A 20,000-nucleotide genomic window follows, 5' to 3' on the forward strand; every position below is an offset into this window, starting at 1 on the left:
GTGGACGTAGCCAGCCTCGGACTGGTGTCACGCCACCACACACACACACACACACACACGCGCGCGCGCGCGCGCACACACGCACACACGCACACACACGCACACACACACACACACACACACACACACACACACACACACACACACACAGTACACATACATGCACACACACACACACACAGCACACATACATGCACACACACACTGACTCCCATTTTGTGAAGGATGGATACACCTTTCACTTATACATTTATAAAGCATATCGTCTGGCACCTCACCAGAAAAAAAACATGTTTTCAGAATCAAACTCACAAAACATATATAATTCAATATTATTGAATCAGTGCAATCAAAAACACTTTACAGCCATCTTCCAAGCAAATGCATCATGTACACAAGGTCATCGGAACCTTGGGAGAGAAACACACAGACCAAATAGAGACTTCTCAAACCCACAGCGGTTCCCAGTGAACACACACACACACACACCCCCACACAGAGCAGTGAAATAAAGCATCAGTGGACTCGGCATTCCTCGGCATTCCTGAGCATCAGGCCTGTTAAGCGCGCGGGAGCGGCAGGAATGTGGGGCGGAGGAAGAGGGAAAAACACAGTGCAGCAGGAGCAGCCAGAAAAACTACAGACATTTCGCTGAGAGCCATCGCCACATTTCTATCCCCCTCTCTCCCTCCCTCCCTCAGTCTTTCTTTCAAAAATCCCCCTATCCCCCCTAAACATCAAACGCAGCAGAGAGAGGGAGGGAGAGAGAGAGAGAGCTTTGTAATGGCGATATGGGAAACAGCTGAGCTGAAGTTCTGGCTTCCGGACAGAACGTGAGTGAGAGGCCAGAGAAAGGGGATTCTCAACACCCCCCCCCCCCCCGCCCCCCCATACACACACACACACACACACACAGAGAGAGAGAGAGAGAGAGAGAGAGAGAGAGAGAGAGAGACAGAGAGAGATGCGGTGCGTTGCGGAGGGCTTACCGTGGCGAGAGGTTTGCCTTGGGTGACGCTCCTCTTCTGGGGAAGCCATGGCCACCATCTTCCAGCTCCGGCTCTGGAAGGCAAAGGCAGTGCAGTGGGTAGAGTGTTTCAGGCACACACACACACACACTCTCACACCCACCCCCTCCCCACCACACACACACACACTCTCACACCCACCCCCTCCCCACCATACACACACAGGCGCAGACGTGTACACTCCACAGCCCTGTCGGCCGGTCAGTCTCTCTCTAACCCATCACAGAGAGCGAGTCTTCGCCCTGGCAGCCCAGCTTGCACACTGACACCCCTGAGAGTGTCGCCTCGTCTCGTCACCTCTCCCCCTCTCACTCTCCCTCTTTTTCTCTCTCTCTCTCTCTCTCTCCCTCCCTCCTTCTCCCACTCTCCCCTTTTTCTAACCCACACATCCCCTCCCTCCTCTTTTCTTCCTCTCTCTCTCCTCCCTCCCTCCCTCCCTCCCTCCCTCTCTCTCTCTCTCTCTCTCTCTCCCTCTCTCTCTCCCTCCCTCCCCCCCTCTCTTTCTCTCTCTCTCTCCCTGTGGAGACACACTGGCCTGCCCGCGGGCCCCATGCCAGACACTTCTTTTCATTCTCAGCAGTGAGAGTAATGAATCACATATGCGCCTGAGCGCTACACACACACACACACACACACACACACACAGATCCAATCCCTAGAAGCCTCCAGTCATGGCCAACCAATCCCATTCTTTGCACCCCCCCCCACTATTCTAACCCCCTGCTTTTCCCTTCAGCCCACTCCATCAACCCCCCCCCCCAACCCAAAAACACCAGCCCTCCAACCCTCCAGTCACAGACAGCCAATCCCCTCTGCCCCCCTGCTGCCTGTGCTGGTCCTCTACCCCTTTCCCTCCCTCTCCTCCCTCTCTCTCCCTCTCCTCCCTCCCTCTCTCTTTTCCTCTTTCATTTTAACACTTTCCAGCCCGCTGGCATGCTGACGGATGGACAGGAGGCTCCAGTTGGGGGGGGGGGGCATCCCAGCAGGCCCCTGGGCGCCCTGGCCGCCTCTCATTATGCCTGCGACCCCTGGGGGTCAGCGGCGATCAGGATCTGCCCCCCCCCCACACACCCCCCAGCGGCGGCCTGGCGGCGGAAGCACCAGGAAGCACTTAAACTGGGCCCCTCCCCCTAGCAGTCTCGCCTGGAGCAGCACGAGGGGCTTCAGAAAACACCAACTTCAAGGAAGACTTGAAGACTTTCTTAAAACGGAGGTCAAACTGCCCAAGACTGAACACTGCGGCTTTAAGGAAAACAGGCCATTGGTCACCAGGCTGAACTCTGGAATCCTAATTTGAAGAAGTGGACGTGAGAATTGAACATGAGTGATCATCTGGGAGGCTACTTGTCTACCTGGGGCTCTCTCACGCGTAGTCTGGAAGGCTACTTGTCTACCTGGGGCTCTCTCACGCGTAGTCTGGAAGGCTACTTGTCTACCTGGGGCTCTTTCACGCGTAATTTGGGAGGCTACTAGTCTACCTGGGGCTCGCTCACGCGTCACCTGATGGTCCTGGGGTCAGAGAAGCAGGCGGTCAGAGACTCATCACTAATGTGGAGGAGAACATTTGAAGAGTTCAGATGCAAAACCCTCTAAATCTGTCTGACCACTTTTCTTTTAAACAAGCATTTCAAATCAGGCTCCTATAGGCTTTTGCCTATAAATCGATATTTCAGACCTAGGAAGAGAGTGGTATTTAGTGGGTTTTGAAGTTAAATTACCCTTAAAGACCAACATTTTTTAAATTTGTTTTGGGAGAAGAACAAAAGTTGCATGTCTCCGCTGTAAATCCGGCGCCAGACAGGAAGTGAGGTACTGGGCAGCTGGTGGATTAGACGAGGCAGAGTGCAAGGTCCGTACATCCAAACATTTTTACAGGTGCTCCATTAGAACATTTTTACAGGTGCTCCATTAGAAAATTTTTACAGGTGCTCCATTAAAACTCAAACTGAAGAAAAAATCCATCACAAAGCAAGATAAACTCCAATTGTTTATATTATTATCTTGCTTTGTGATGGTGATTTTATAATGCCTGACGAAGCTTTGTAAGATCGAAACGTTGCGTATGAATTCACGTTTCTGGGAGCTTCTCGTATAGTGTGCAGATCCCCTTTGGATTTGTAGCTGCAGATGGTGATGAAGGCAAGGTTGGCCGGAGGCTGATGAGGAAATGTGTGTTGTTGGAAAAAAAACGTTTCATTTTAGAGAAGGGAAAAAAAACGTTAAAAAAGAGTTATGATTGAATTGATATGAAAGAGTTTTGGTTTGTCTTCGAAAACAGAAAAAGGAAAAAGCAAGGCTATAATTAGATGCAAAGAAAAAAATGCACATCGCACATGATTTATTTTGTGTTTTTCTATATGCTGTACAGAAATGTGTGCATGCGTGCGTGTGTGTGTGTGTGTGTGTGTGGGGGGGGGTACAGATATGTGTGCATGTGCATGTGTGTGTGTGTGTGTGGGGGGGGGGTACAGATATGTGTGCATGTGCGTGTGTGTGTGTGTGTGTGGGGGGGGTACAGATATGTGTGCATGTGTGTGTGGGAGTCTTTAAGGAGGAGCTTGAGAGTCCTGCGGCGTCTTTAAGGAGGAGCCTGCTCTTGCTCTTGCTCTGCTCTGCCCCATTGTTGGTCAAATGACCGGTCTGACCTCCTATTTGAGGCCCAAGCCATGACTGATCTATTATTTCTCAAAGGCCACGCAATCCCCCCACCCACCCGCTACACACACACACACACACACACACACACACACACACACCTCTCTTCTCAAGCCTATCCTCCAGAAAATGGTGAAATGCTCCTGCTATACCAGCTCCACACTGCACATGGGGAATGATGGACACTGAGAGTGTGTGTGACAGAGAGGAACAGAGGAGGAGTGGAATGGAGTGAGGGAGGTCTGTCTGTGAGTGATAAAAAATATACAAGAATGAGCGAGAGAGAGAGAAATAGAGAGAAAGAGATAGAGAGAGAGAGAGAGAGAGAGAGAATGAGCGAGAGAGAGAGAAATAGAGAGAAAGAAAGGGCTGAGAGGACAGTGATGAAGAATGTGTGTGAGAGAGAGAGCGCGTGTGTGTGTGTGTGTGTGTGAAAGGTAGGAGTGACACACACAGATTGCAAACAAGAGAAAGGCGTGGGCTGGGAGAGTTGAGTGTTGAGTGGAGTGTGTGTGTGTGTGTGTGTGTATGTATGTGTGTGTGTGTGTGTGTGTTTGAGTGGAGTGTGTGTGTGTGTGTGTGTGTGTGTATGTGTGTGTGTGTGTGTTTGAGTGGAGTGTGTGTGTGTGTTTGTTTGAGTGGAGTGCGGGTGGTTGCTGAGAGAATGGCTGATCCTAAACGTACATATAAGGGCACAAGGAGCCTAAGGACTGGACATGTGTCATCACCACCTCCCCCCCACCCCCGGCCAAATGAGTGGACCGCCAACACGCTTCACTAGACAGGTATGCACACTCTCCTTCACTCACTCGCACAGCCTTCTCCTCCTCTGCTGCTTCTGTGCCTCCCTCCCCACCCCCCCCCCCCTCTTTTGGTCGAGGACGCGCAGCTCGTCCGAGCTGGCCTCTGGTGACGCGGCCGCGAGGAGGCGTCCTGCGCGGTCAGTGTCACGGGCCATTTAACCCTCTCTGGCTAACGCCGACCATTTGCCATCCACCCCAAACAGAAAGGCCCTTTCAGAGTCCCCAGAAAAGAAATCATTTGTCAACAGTGATTGGTTTTCAACATCCCCACTCATCAACCCTGTGTGAGTGTGTGTGTGTGTGTGTGTGTGTCATGCAGGCATACTTCACCAACCCACTCATATTAAGCGATGGAATGTTCAATTTTGAAGCTCAGTAACCCCAAGTGATGTTTGACTGATCAAGGGTTCAGGGAAATGGCCTTTACTTTTTTACTGCCAGTTCAGAATGAATCAGAACGGAATTCTTTGAAGCTATTTGCCAGTGACAAACACAGCGTTTGGCCTTCTACTGAATGGAAGTAGACTCCCATAGCCTTGTAAAAGGATCACGTTTCCTCTTCTGAAACAATAAACTGTGACAGTGCATGCAAGCGTAACATACAGGCAACGCCTGGCTGTGTGCAAGCGTAACATACAGGCAACGCCTGGCTGTGTGCGGACCTGTAATTAACCACTACTGCCTCTCCACTGGAGGCAAAAACGGCCGACAAATGCCACACTCAACCTACTAACAATGACCAACATTGGAGTTCCGTCTGTGCCGTTTGTATGTCTGTGTGTATTGTGTGTGCTGGTATTGTAGGGGTGGCACGGTTCATGGAAAAAAAACCTGATCCGTTCAGATCGCTAGTCTCGGTTCAGATCGCTTGTCTCGGTTCAGATCGCTTGTCTCGGTTCAGATCGCTAGTCTCGGTTCAGATCGCTTGTTCAGATCGCTTGTCTCGGTTGAGATCGCTAGTCTCGGTTCAGATCGCTTGTCTCGGTTCAGATCGCTTGTCTCGGTTCAGATCGCTTGTCTCGGTTCAGATCGCTTGTCTCGGTTCAGATCGCTTGTTCAGATCGCTTGTCTCGGTTCAGATCGCTTGTCTCGGTTCAGATCGCTTGTCTCGGTTCAGATCGCTTGTCTCGGTTCAGATCGCTTGTTCAGATCGCTTGTCTCGGTTCAGATCGCTTGTCTCGGTTCAGATCGCTTGTTCAGATCGCTTGTCTCGGTTCAGATCGCTTGTCTCGGTTCGGGGCATGTGTGCATCGTACGGTGTTGCATAAGTCTGTTGTGGGAACATTTTGGATTTCATTTGACCGCCTGGCTGTGTGCAAGCGCATCATTTGACCGCCTGGCTGTGTGCAAGCGCATCATTTGACCTGTGATGGCAGCGGAAAGAAAACGGTAGATAGACCTGCGACTGTGTGCAAGCGCTGTGCAACACGTACTCATTCTGCTAGCGTGTGTGTGTGTGTGTGTGTGTGTGTGTGTGTGTGCAAGCACTGTGCACCACGTGCTCATTCCGCTAGCGTGTGTGTGTGTGTGTGTGCAAGCACTGTGCACCACGTGCTCATTCCGCTAGCGTGTGTGTGTGTGCAAGCACTGCGCACCACGTGCTCATTCTGCTAGCGTGTGTGTGTGTGTGTGTGCAAGCACTGCGCACCACGTGCTCATTCTGCTAGTGTGTGTGTGTGTGTGTGTGTGTGCAAGCGCTGTGCACCACATACTCATTCCGCTAGCGTGTGTGTGTGTGTGTGTGCAAGCACTGTGCACCACGTGCTCATTCCGCTAGCGTGTGTGTGTGTGTGTGTGTGTGTGTGTGCAAGCACTGTGCACCACGTACTCATTCCGCTAGCGTGCGTGTGTGTGTGTGTGCAAGCACTGTGCACCACGTACTCATTCCGCTAGCGTGTGTGTGTGTGTGTGTGCAAGCACTGTGCACCACGTGCTCATTCCGCTAGCGTGTGTGTGTGTGTGTGCAAGCACTGCGCACCACGTGCTCATTCTGCTAGCGTGTGTGTGTGTGTGTGTGCAAGCACTGCGCACCACGTGCTCATTCTGCTAGTGTGTGTGTGTGTGTGTGTGTGCAAGCGCTGTGCACCACGTACTCATTCCGCTAGCGTGTGTGTGTGTGTGTGTGCAAGCACTGTGCACCACGTGCTCATTCCGCTAGCGTGTGTGTGTGTGTGTGTGTGTGTGTGCAAGCACTGTGCACCACGTACTCATTCCGCTAGCGTGCGTGTGTGTGTGTGTGCAAACACTGTGCACCACGTAGTCATTCCGCTAGCGTGCGTGTGTGTGTGTGTGCAAGCACTGTGCACCACGTACTCATTCCGCTAGCGTGCGTGTGTGTGTGCAAGCACTGTGCACCACGTACTCATTCCGCTAGCGTGTGTGTGTGTGTGTGCAAGCACTGTGCACCACGTACTCATTCTGCTAGCGTGTGTGTGTGTGTGTGTGTGTGCAAGCACTGTGCACCACGTACTCATTCTGCTAGCGCGCGCGTGTGTGTGTGTGTGTGTGTGTGTGTGTGTGTGTGTGTGTGTGCAAGCACTGTGCACCACGTACTCATTCCGCTAGCGTGTGTGTGTGTGTGTGTGTGTGCGAGCGCGTGTGTGTGTGTGTGTGTGCAAGCACTGTGCACCACGTACTCATTCCGCTAGCGTGTGTGTGCGTGTGTGTGTGCAAGCACTGTGCACCACGTGCTCATTCCGCTAGCGTGTGTGTGTGTGTGTGTGTGCAAGCACTGCGCACCACGTGCTCATTCTGCTAGTGTGTGTGTGTGTGTGTGTGCAAGCGCTGTGCACCACGTACTCATTCCACTAGCGTGTGTGTGTGTGTGTGTGTGTGCAAGCACTGTGCACCACGTGCTCATTCCGCTAGCGTGTGTGTGTGTGTGTGTGTGTGTGTGCAAGCACTGTGCACCACGTAGTCATTCCGCTAGCGTGCGTGTGTGTGTGTGTGTGTGCAAGCACTGTGCACCACGTACTCATTCCGCTAGCGTGCGTGTGTGTGTGTGCAAGCACTGTGCACCACGTACTCATTCCGCTAGCGTGTGTGTGTGTGTGTGTGCAAGCACTGTGCACCACGTACTCATTCTGCTAGCGTGTGTGTGTGTGTGTGTGTGTGTGTGTGTGTGCAAGCACTGTGCACCACGTACTCATTCTGCTAGCGCGTGTGTGTGTGTGTGTGTGTGTGCAAGCACTGTGCACCACGTACTCATTCCGCTAGCGTGTGTGTGTGTGTGTGTGTGTGTGCAAGCACTGTGCACCACGTACTCATTCCGCTAGCGTGTGTGTGTGTGTGTGTGCAAGCACTGTGCACCACGTGCTCATTCCGCTAGCGTGTGTGTGTGTGTGTGCAAGCACTGTGCACCACGTACTCATTCCGCTAGCGTGTGTGTGTGTGTGTGTGTGTGTGTGTGCGAGCGTGTGTGTGTGTGTGTGTGTGCGAGCGCGTGTGTGTGTGTGTGTGTGCAAGCACTGTGCACCACCTACTCATTCCGCTAGCGTGTGTGTGTGTGTGTGTGTGTGTATGTGTGTGTGTGCGAGCGTGTGTGTGCGAGCGTGTGTGTGTGTGTGTGTGTGCAAGCACTGTGCACCACGTACTCATTCCGCTAGCGCAGGCCCAGAGAGGCTACCCGGGAGGCCTAGGGAGGATTCCCAGTGGGCCGTTAACGTTTTGGGCTGGTCTGTGTTTCTGAAGCTCATTTGTGGCACTTCAGCTGCCTCTCCAGCGGCATGGCTCTGACCAACGTGTAGTAGGCGAACATTAATTAATATTACTGTAAGGTAATACCCCCGGATCTCAAAAACTCTCGAAAATACCGGTAAAACATCATTAAAATGTGGGTTGGGTCACTGTTATGTGGTAGCCTAGAAGCTATCTTGCGCGTGTAGTGTGTATTGTGTGCGTAATGCGCGTGTAGCGTGCGTGTAAATATATATCATACCGCATACATGTGTGTGTGTGTGAGTGAGACCGTTAGCGTATGCATGTGCTCATGAGACTGCATGAGTGTGTCAGGGTGCGAGCGGATACATGCGGATGTGTGTGTGTCTTACCTGTGCTCTCAGACTGAGCTATGTGTGTGTGTGTGTGTGTGCGAGTGTGTGTGTGTCTTACCTGTGCTCTCAGACTGAGCGATGTGTGTGTCAGGGTGCGAGCGTGTGTGTGTGTGTGTGTGCGAGCGTGTGTGTGTGTGCGAGCGTGTGTGTGTGTGTGTGCGAGCGTGTGTGTGTGTGTGTGTGTGTGCGAGCGTGTGTGTGTGCGCGAGCGTGTGTGTGTGTGTGTGTGTGTGTGTGTGCGAGCGTGTGTGTGTGTGTGTGTGTGTGTGCGCGCGAGCGTGTGTGTGTGTGTGTGTGTGTGTGTGTGTGTGTGTGTGTGTGTGTGTGTGTATGTGTGTGTGTGTGTGTGTGTGTGTGTGTGTGCGCGAGTGCGCGTGTGTGTGTGTGTGTGTGTGTGTGCGCGCGAGCGTGTGTGCGCGCGAGCGTGTGTGTGTGTGTGTGTGCGCGCGAGCGTGTGTGTGTGCGCGCGAGCGTGTGTGTGTGTGTGTGCGAGTGCGCGCGTGTGTGTGTGTGTGTGTGTGTGTGTGTGTGCGCGAGCATGTGTGTGTGTGTGTGTGCGCGTGTGTCTTACCTGTGCTCTCAGACTGAGCTATGTGTGTGTCAGGGTGTGAGCGTGTGTGTGCGTGTGTGTGTGTGTGTGTGTGTGCGTGCGCGAGCATGTGTGTGTGTGTGTGTGTGTGTCTTTCCTGTGCTCTCAGACTGAGCTATGTGTGTGTGTGTGTGTGTGTATGTGTGTGTGTGTGTCTTACCTGTGCTCTCAGACTGAGCTATGTGTGTGTGTGTGTGTGTGTGTGTGCGAGCGTGTGTGTGTGTGTGTGTGTGTGTGTGTGTGTGTGTGTGTGTGTGTGTGTGTGTGTGGGTTATATGAGTGTGTGTGTGTGTGTGTGTGTGTGCGAGCGTGTGTGTGTGTGTGTGTGTGTGCGAGTGTGTGTGTGTGTGTGTGTGCGAGCGTGTGTGAGCGTGTGTGTGTGTGCGAGCGTGTGTGTGTGTATGTCTTACCTGTGCTCTCAGACTGAGCGATAAGAGCTGCCATGGTGGAGTTGGGGTTCAGGCGGTTTCCAAACATGTGTGCCGGGGCCAGGTTAAAGGAGGAGGCAGCTAACGGATTTGCCTGCAAAAGCAGAACACACACTGGACTCAGTACACACACAAGTACACACACACACACACACACACACACACACTGGACTCAGTACACACACAAGTACACACACAAACACACACACTGGACTCAGTAAACACACAAGTACACACACAAACACACACACTGGACTCAGTACACACACAAGTACACACACAAACACACACACTGGACTCAGTACACACACAAGTACACACACTGGACTCAGTACACACACAAACACACACACTGGACTCAGTACACACACAAACACACACACTGGACTCAGTACACACACAAGTACACACACTGGACTCCGTACACACACAAACACACACACTGGACTCAGTACACACACAAACACACACACTGGACTCAGTACACACACAAGTACACACACACACACACACACACACCCTTATGGGTCACACTGAGCAGAAAACATTAGGCATCTGCGCTTAAACATCAGCAGAGGGGACCCAGGTTTGAATCCGACCTGCGGTCATTTCCCGATCCCACCCCATCTCTCTCTCCCACTTACTTCCTGTCACTCTGCACTGTCCTGTCCAAATAAAGGCAAAAAAGCCAAAAAATATACTTAAAAAAAAAAACATCAGCAGAGAAGAAATAGCATCATGAATAATTGAAGGACGGTGGAGGCAGGCGTTGTGGTTGACGGGGGAGGAGGGCGCACTGCACTGCACGGAACTGGCCAGAGGCTTAGCATCTCCTCACACAGCGCACACAATGCAGATCTGATGCTGAGGCTTAGCATCTCCTCACACAGCGCACACAATGCAGATCTGATGCTGAGGCTTAGCATCTCCTCACACAGTGTTGTATAAAGTACTAGAAAGCAATACTTGAGTAAAAGTACAAGTATCGTACTAGAAAAAAACTTTGTTAGAAGTGAAAGTTGCCTTTTAGAATATTACTTAAGTAAAAGTCTTAAAGTATCTGATATATACTGTACTTAAGTATCAAAAGTAATTTTCTGATATTTAATGTACTTAAGAATTTAAAGTAAAATTAAAAAGTAAAAAGCAAGCAGTTTTATTTTGAACTTTTATTGTAAACTTTATTTTGGCTTTCTTATAGTAAAGCATAAAGCATATTCAGGGTTCCCATATCTTCTTAAATCTCACTCATCAAATCAAATCACATTCTTTTCTAGAAAAATAAATAACTTATTTCTTTCACAGAAAAATGACCTGCTTGTAGGGAGAACATTTTGGTCATGTGGCATGAGCATTTCTAGGGCTTACTCCCCAGGTCACCGTCACACACACACACACACACACACACAGGCCACCTATGTCCAGCAGCTACTAATATGCCAGTCATTAATTGAAACTGAAAAGGTGTCTGTTCATCTTCAAAAGAAGCTGGTTTTCAAAGTTGCCAGAATTCAGTGCCCGGGAGTTTCAGGCCCAAGACCGACCATAGTGTTGGAAATTGGATAAATTAAGCAACATTTCAGCTTTTACAATCCTGTAGTTTTTATTAGTACCATAGTTCAACAAATGTGTAAAGGTTATATAATAATTCACTTCAACTGAGAAGTTAACAAAAAATATTCCACTATTCCGCAAGTTACCAAAACAGAAAGAAAGAAAGAAAGAAAGAAAGAAAGAAAGAAAGAAAGAAAGAAAGAAAGAAAGAAAGAAAGCCTTTGAAATGTAGCCTATCCCACGCTTCCACAAAGAGGCATATTGAACTAATGTTTAGGCTACATGGTTTTTGCATGGGTAGGCTATATTGTTGTTTGGTGATTTAGCCTACTCCTTTACTACACCCTCTTCTGAGCAAACAAGGCATATAGGTTTATCATGTAGGGTAATTGCTCTTTCTTACATTAAATAACTTTAATTTATCCTCTCTACTTGTCCCTGTAGTCATGGCCTTCTCATCACTAATTTCGGGCTCATCATATTCAGTGGTCGACTGATTGATCTGCTGCTCAGTCTCTCCTGGCCTCTTTCTACCCTCCATCCTTCCTGACGCTTGTGTCTACTGTAGGGCCGGCTTGGCTATCCGTATCTGAGAAAACTTTTTGGAAAAGACGGGCTATATGGACCCAACCAACTCTTTTTGGGAGGGGAGAACTTCAACTCCCTCACGTAGGCTACAACCCATGCAGAGGCATTGCATTGGTGTCATGCACAGAATGCGGAACGTGTCCTACTTTAAGAAAAGATAGACTAACATGTCACAAATGTCAATATTTGTTTCCTCGACCGGGCCAAAAGTGAAGCGGCCCACCGGGAATTCTCCCGATTACCCATCCCGGGCCTGATTCAGTCTTACTTTTCTTGGACTGAAGACAACTCCTGCGATGCTATGGATAAATAGCCTTTCACAGGCCGCTAGGGCAGGTAGCTGATGTACAGAAACATTTCTTGCAAATATGGCCACGGGTGTATGACGTTATATTCACCACTACCCTGTTCACCGAGTTCACCACTATCGTCAGGGTGGTCGTCTATGATAACAGGAGGTCCTCCAGTAGGTGCTCGTGCTTCCATGGCGGTTTCAGTTGTGCGTCCTCCTCCTTTAGCAACAAACAAGAGCTGAAATAGAGCGTGCAGCGTGCGGAGCGTGCGTAATGCAATCTAGGAGCAGTGATTCGCCAAACCCCCCTTATTGCAGTCGCACACATCTTCTAATTTATGTTTTAGTAACGAGTAACGAAGATGCTTAGTGGAAATATAACGGAGTAAAAGTATACATTTTATCTAGGAAATGTAGTGGAGTAAAAGTGAAAGTTCACATAAATTTAAATAGCGAAGTAAAGTACAGATACGTGAAATTTCTACTTAAGTACAGTAACGAACTATTTGTACTTTACATTACAACACTGCACAGCGCACACAATGCAGATCTGATGCTGAGGCTTAGCATCTCCTCACACAGCGCACACAATGCATATCTGATGCTGAGGCTTAGCATCTCCTCACACAGCGCACACAATGCAGATCTGATGCTGAGGCTTAGCATCTCCTCACACAGTGCACACAATGCAGATCTGATGCTAATGAGTTAATCCAGTTAAAGCATTTCCAAACTCAGGAGATAGCTGGGGGCAGGAAGGAAGGGGGGGGGCACTGCATAGAGGATGCATGTTTGTCACAGCACACACATTGTTTTTTCCACACAGGGGCATCTGTGTGTGTGTGTGTGTGTGTGTGTGTGTGTGTGTGTGTGTGTGTGTGTGTGTGTGTGTGTGTGTGTGTGTGTGTAGCCTGCAATGCTGAAGTGGGGTGAATGGAGAAAATTAATTTTTAATGCGCAATGAGTTAAGTGTGTCTGCAGCCAGGCGTGTCTGACGTGGCAGAGGCCTGGGGTGGCACTGGGTTACAAACACATCTGCAGACACCGGTACGCACGCACAGACACACACACACACACACACACTCTCTCTCTCTTATATCCACAAATCACACAGTGAGGTGTGTACACACTCACACGTGTAAAGGCACTGTGTTATACACACACAGACACAGACACACACACACACACCACCCATCCATATGCAAACACCAACACACATATGCATACAGTCACGCTCCAAATGAAGAGTTACACACACACACAAACGCAAACACACACGCAGTGTGAAACGAGACGCTTCTGTCCACTGCTTCTACTAGCCTGCAGCTCCTTAGCTACAGCTCTCTGTGTGGTCAGGAGAGGGTTAAACTCGATGCCCCCCCCCCCATCCAGCGCTTTCATTCTTGCCCGCTCACTCACTCGTTCTCTCTCTTTTTCTGTCTCTCATTCACTCCATTCACAGCTCTCTGAGCTTCTGCCGGGAAGACGGCCAGCCATGTCGAGTGACGTCCAACAGAGTCGGGGCCAACCGCTCATTGTTGCATAACAGCCACAGCTCCGAGAGAACCACCTCAGTCCACATGCTTACATCCCAGACTTATGAGCATGTGTGTGTGTGTGTGTATGTGTGTGTGTGTGTGTGTGTGTGTGTGTGTGTGTGTGTGAGAGTGTGTGTGAGAGTGTGTGTGTGTGTGAGTGTGAGTGTGTGTGAGGGTTTGAAATTGTATTTATTTATTTTATTTTTGGTCTCCTCTGCCCAGGCCAGCTGTCCGTCTCTGGAGAGGGCATCCCTGGGAGTCTGCATCTGGTGCTGACGGAGCAGCATGTCCACGCAGGCGCAGGTCATCAGAAGGGACTGACTCCATCTCCCATAGACTCCATTCTCTGGACACGTCTGGCTGCGGAGGGCCAGTTTCGCCTCAAACAATCATACCCTTGGACTTCGACGAGGACGGTCAACGTAACGCAGACCAGACCAGACGTATGTGAAGAGCGGCACAAGTTCCTGCCTGATTTCTACAGAATTTTACTGAATGGCCCTCCAAGTGCCACAAACACACCATCATACACACACACACCACACACACCATCATATACACACACACACCATCATCATCATACTAACACAGACACCCAATCATACTCACACACACAGCCTTAAGTACCATCTCCTCCAAACTTGGTGACATCACCTCCCCAGGAGCTGCTGGGACTGACACAGAAGTCAAGTATCAGAGCCACAGCCGGGAACCATGGGAAAAAAACAGCAACCTCATCCCCCAATAGATCCTCACACACACACACAAACACACACACACACACACACACACACACACACACACACACACACACAGTCAGTGAGAGCAGCGTTTCTTCTTAATGCAGGTGTGCTGTGTGCAGCGCTGACTCTAGGGCTGCACTCTTTATTGGAAGAGACAGAGCAAAAGAGAAATGGAAATGTTCTCTTGTTTATTAAACGACATGGGTTTGTGTTTCTATGACAACCCCATCTCGTGCTCTGACATTTAATTTCGCAGACTAGAGGGGGCACCAACAAGGGACCCCCCCCCCCCCCCCCTTCCCTTCCCCAAACCATTCGGTCCCATCACACACACACACACACATACTCTTTTTTTCCAAGGAGCAGGGGCGAGAAAGAGAGAGAGCGAGAAAGAGAAAGAAAGACAAAGAGAGAGAGCGAGAAGTGATATCCTGTGTCCCCCTGGCCCCTGTGTGACCGGGCCGGTGTTGTGCTGTGTGTGTGTGTGTGTGTGGTGTGTGTGTGTGGTGTGTGTGTGTGGTGTGTGTGTGTGTGTGGTGTGTGTGTGTGGTGTGTGTGTGTGTGTGTGTGTGTGTGTGTGCGGGGGGGGGGGCGGCCGGCTGGCCGGTCTAGTGGAGTGTGAACGGAGGGCCTCCTGGAGCACAGCCTCTCTGCTGAGCCTGTCACATCCCATCGCCATCACACCGCCACGCCGCCATGCCAACACCGCACAGCACCATGGGAGAGGAGCACGAGCGAGAGGGAGAGAAAGAGAGAGAGAAAGAGAGAGAGAGAATGGAGAGAAGCAGGGCACAGTGGAAAGGAGGGAGGAAGAGAGGAAAGGGGAGAGAGCAGGATGGAGGAAGAGAGGAAAGGGGAGAGAGCAGGATGGAGGAAGAGAGGAAAGGGGAGAGAGCAGGATGGAGGAAGAGAGAAAAGGGGAGAGAGCAGGATGGAGGTTTTCAGGTTTCACACCCATTTATTGGATCAGTCTTCAAACCATGGAGTAATGACACACCATACGTACACAACAACGCCAACTTCCTGCTATACCCCCAAATACATCTCCTCTTCATAAACACAACATGAACCATGTTATACTTCATATAATAAAAAACACCTGCACATCCCACCCACGCACACACAAACTCAACCTGCCACCATCCCCTGAAGAACGAAGAGGAGGAAGAGAGGAGGAAGAGAGGAGGAAGAGAGGAAGAAGAGAGGAAGAAGAGAGGAGGAAGAGAGGAGGAAGAGAGGAGGAAGAGAGGAAGAAGAGAGGAGGAAGAGAGGAAGAAGAGAGGAGGAAGAGAGGAGGGACAGAAAGGCAGCAGACAGTGGAGGAAACGAGTGAAGGGTAAGTACAGGTGGACATGACTGGAATGGAGAAGAGGAGTCGAGGAGGAGAAGAGGAGGAGAGAAAGAGAAGAGAGGAGGAGAAGAAGAGACGAGGAGGAGTGGGGAGAAGAGGAGAAGAGAGAAGGAGAGAAAGAGAAGATGAGGAGAGAGGGAGAGGAGAGGAGAGGAGAGGAGAGGAGAAGAGAGGGGGAGAGTAAAGCGTCCAGCTGCTGTAAGAAACACTAGTAACTAGCCTCTGTGATGGTACTTCAGACTTTGGTTGCTGCTATTCACAACTACCATCATCATTATCATCTAGTTTCCAAGGTGTGTGGATAGATAGATAGATGGATATATAGATAGATACTTTAGTCATCCCAAGGGAAATTTCAATCATTTAAACAGTTTAGTTAGCTGGCTAGCTAGCTAGCAGCTGGCTGAGTTTGTGTAATTTCCTGAAGTGGAAAGAGATTTTGTTCAGGCCTTAATAGATATCCTTTGTTTGAAAATAAATCGTTTCTATTCTTTCGTCTTAATTCCATGTGTTGCAACTCTCGCTGGTAACTTTGTTAACTTATCCAGCAAACTATTAAAAATTCACGACTGTAACAAAACACTGCAACTCTCGCTTGCCCTCGAACTAGTCCATGTTTCTGTTTCCGCTTTGTCGCGCTCGTCTGAAAAAAAATGAGTGGTGCGCTACCTCGCGCTACCTGGCTTAAAATCCTGGCGCGCCAGCAAGATCTACGTCATTTTGACGTCCCGTTGTCGCTCTACCGGTCGGGTGCGTCGAGTATGTAGAACATTTAAAAGATGAGAGGAGAGGAGGACAGATGAGGGATGGAAAGTAATGGCAGATGAGATGGGAACTGATGAGAAGAGAGAGAAGAGAGAGAGAGAGATGAAAGGGTGATTGAGGGGAGAGGGGGACAGAGAGAATGAGAGATGAAGAGCAGGGGGGAGAGGAGGGGAGAAGAGAAAGCACAATGGAGGAGTGCAGAAAGGGAAGACAGGAGAGGAATGAGAGGAGCGGAGGGCCCCTGCTCCCTGATTGGTCCTGGCTGAGGAGCGGAGGGCCCCTGCTCCCTGATTGTTCCTGGCTGAGGGGCCGGCGCTTCATACGAGCCCTGGAGGGTCAGCCCGCGGTGACCGTGCTCCTACAGCGGGGGGAGAGGCCTCTCTCTCTCTCACACACACACACACACACACACACACACACGGCCTCCTGAATTCTGTTTTACTTTTTGCAGGATTGTGTGTAACTTTGGCTACTTATCTCTGACAACATGGAGCTGTGCCTGTGCAAGACATGGACCTGTAACACACGGTGATAGGTTGGGCTACCTCACCAAATAGACCTACCCAGACATACTTATTATAGCCCTTACAAAAATGAACTGCACTACTTCAAGTGTAAAAATTGCAGTTTTCTGAGTATCAAAACTGCAGTTTGAGGAAATATTTTCAGTATTTGCAGGAAATGCAGTATTTTGGACATGAAAAAACTGCATTGTAGCACCAACTGCATAGTAGCCTACTATACTTTTCTGCACTGTATAACTGTACGCTGTACAACTGCACTGCACGCTAGTATTACTGCACTGTACGCTAGTACAACTGTACGCTAGTATAACTGCACTGTACTTTAGTATAACTGCACTGCACGCTAGTATAACTACTATAACTGCACTGTACGCTAGTATAACTGCACTGCACGCTAGTATAACTGTACTGCACGCTAGTATAACTGTACACTAGTACAACTGCACTGTACGCTAGTATAACTGCAGTGTATGCTAGTATAACTGCACGCTAGTATAACTGCACTGTACGCTAGTATAACTACTATAACTGCACTGCATAACTGCACTGCACACTACTATAACTGTACGCTAGTACAACTGCACTGTACACTAGTATAACTGCTATAACTGCACTCAACGCTAGTATAACTGCACTGCACGCTAGTATAAATAGTATAACTGCACTGTACGCTAGTATAAATAGTATAACTGCACTGCACGCTAGTATAAATAGTATAACTGCACTGCACGCTAGTATAACTGCACTGCACGCTAGTATAAATAGTATAACTGCACTGTACGCTAGTATAACTGCACTGCACGCTAGTATAACAGCACTGTACGATAGCATAACTGCACTGTACGCTAGTATAACAGCACTGTACGATAGCATAACTGCACTGTACCTCGAAAAAAACTGCAGTTATTATTTGTAAGGGAGGTTATTTGGTAGTAATGGCAAATGCACAACTCTACATAAAACAGATATATTCATTTACTTTGAAGTGACTAGGGCTAGTTTAAATTCCGCATATTATATTCCTCGATTAATCGATGAAATAATCGCGAGAATACTCGATCCAAAAAGAAGATAGCTGCATCCCAATAATTTACAGATGCTTTACTCCAGAGCGACACAGACTTGCAACAGCCAGTTTAAGGACTGGACTGTCAGGTGGTGAGATTAGCGCTGCTCTACCACGCCCGTCATTCATCCAGTGGCAGCAGCCCCACCAGGGCACGCGTTCACCTGAGGGCACCGCGACTGCCAGGTGGCATCACCGGGGCACGTACCCACCAGCGCAGGCAAAAACTACGTCAAATACGCTTCGGGACGACATGGGAGAATCTTAAGGGAGATTCTCCTAGTCATTTCATACACACACACAAAAATGCACGCGCGCACACAGACGCACACACACACACACACACACACCAGTGCCCTGTATACTTTATCTCCCCCCTCGGCCACCCTGCACATAGACAGGCCAGCACTCGTCTAAAGAGAGGTCAGTTGCCAGGAGACAGGCAGTTGCCACAGCAGCGCAGGAGGGGGGGTGATAATAGCGAGTGGATCTGAGCAGGGCCGGGGCAGGGAGACGAGACGAGACGAGAGGAGAGGAGAGGAGAGAAGAGGAGAGGGGAGGAGAGGGGAGGGGAGGGGAGAAGAGGAGAGGGGAGGAGAGGAGAGGAGAGGAGAGGAGAGGGGAGGAGAGGAGAGGGGAGGGGAGGAGAGAAGAGGAGAGGGGAGGAGAGGGGAGGAGAGGAGAGGAGCAGCGCAGGGCCGGGGAAAGCAGAGATGAAAAGATCGTCCTCTCTCACTGCCTCTGTACCTCCGAGAGACCAGGGGAGTTCAGAACTCAGATACACACACGCAATGCAGTAAATAATAAGTAAATAAATAAAATAAAGTAAAAAAAAAATATATGGGCCCTATATCAACAGTCAATAACCGTCACATTTTGATACGCAATGATATGATGTCCACATCGGAATTACTGTTTACTTATGCTGCATATCAGATTCTGACAAGATTAATAGATTTAAATTCAAATGTGAATACTGAAACAAATATTGTAATTGTAAAACACAATTTAAAATGCAATGAAACTATTCAACTATAATTGTTTTTACAAAAAACAAAAAAAATAAATATCCCGGGCACCAAAGAGGGAATGGTTTCAAATCATTTGTTTATTACTTTGAGACAAAATCCCATTTGGGTTTATCCAATTCAGACATGACTAAAAAAAAAGACTGCAAAAATTGCAAAGGGGAAAATCACACTCATTTCTCTCTCTCTCATACACACACACACACACACAAATTAATCACCATTTCCCATGAAAACTAATTTCTGATTTTTAATTTCAAATTTTAGATAAATGCAGGACTTCTCTCTTCATTCTTAATTGTTTACAGAATATTTATTAACTGTTAGCACTTAAGACTATCTGCCTGATAACGTAATAGGCCCTTTCATGATAAGAACACAAAACAAAACATAACGAATTTTCTCCAGTCTCGACTAACGAGTAATCTCCTGCAGTTTCATAAAATATTTTTTTAACATTTATTTACTTCAAATAAACAGACTCGCAAGCTGATTCTTGTTGATGCATTCGTTGAGGCAACAAAGCCCAGCAGGAGTTAGCACTCGGAGCTAGCATTCATGACGCAGGGGGAGAGAGAGAGAGAGAGAGACAGAGAGAGAGACAAAGAAAGAGAGAATGAGAGAGAGAAAGAAAGAAAAAAAGAAAGAAAGAGAAGGAGGGACAGAGAGGACAGAGAGAGAAAGAGAAAGAAAGAGAGACAGAGAGAGAGAAAGAGAAAGAAAGAGACAGAGAGAGAAACAAAGAAAGAACAAATGAGAGAAAGAAAGAAAGAAAGAAAGAAAGAAAGAAAGAGATGGAGGGACAGAGAGGACAGAGAGGGAGAGAGAAAGAGAAAGAAAAAGAGAGAGAGAGAGAGAGAAAGAACAAGAGAAAGAGCAAGAGGAAGAGCGAGAGGAGGGGCCATGCTGCGCCACAAGTTCCATATTAGACTCCATAAAAAAAGGTCCAACAAGCAGCACAAATCGACTTCAAATCTCCAGCAGAAATACACATTA

At 49.0% G+C, this 20,000-nt stretch overlaps 1 protein-coding gene across 1 annotated transcript in view; it reads right to left on the reverse strand.

Moving 5' to 3' along the window:
* Nucleotides 1-20,000, reverse strand: part of mllt10 (MLLT10 histone lysine methyltransferase DOT1L cofactor) — a 76,611-nt gene that overhangs the window by 14,228 nt on the left and 42,383 nt on the right. Inside the window, 2 exon segments of the mRNA XM_042067373.1 lie at nucleotides 990-1,062; nucleotides 9,538-9,649. Of these exon segments, the coding sequence (XP_041923307.1) occupies nucleotides 990-1,062; nucleotides 9,538-9,649 (185 nt within the window).

The sequence above is a fragment of the Alosa sapidissima genome, chromosome 17 (assembly GCF_018492685.1).
Source record: "Alosa sapidissima isolate fAloSap1 chromosome 17, fAloSap1.pri, whole genome shotgun sequence".
NCBI lineage: Eukaryota > Metazoa > Chordata > Actinopteri > Clupeiformes > Clupeidae > Alosa > Alosa sapidissima.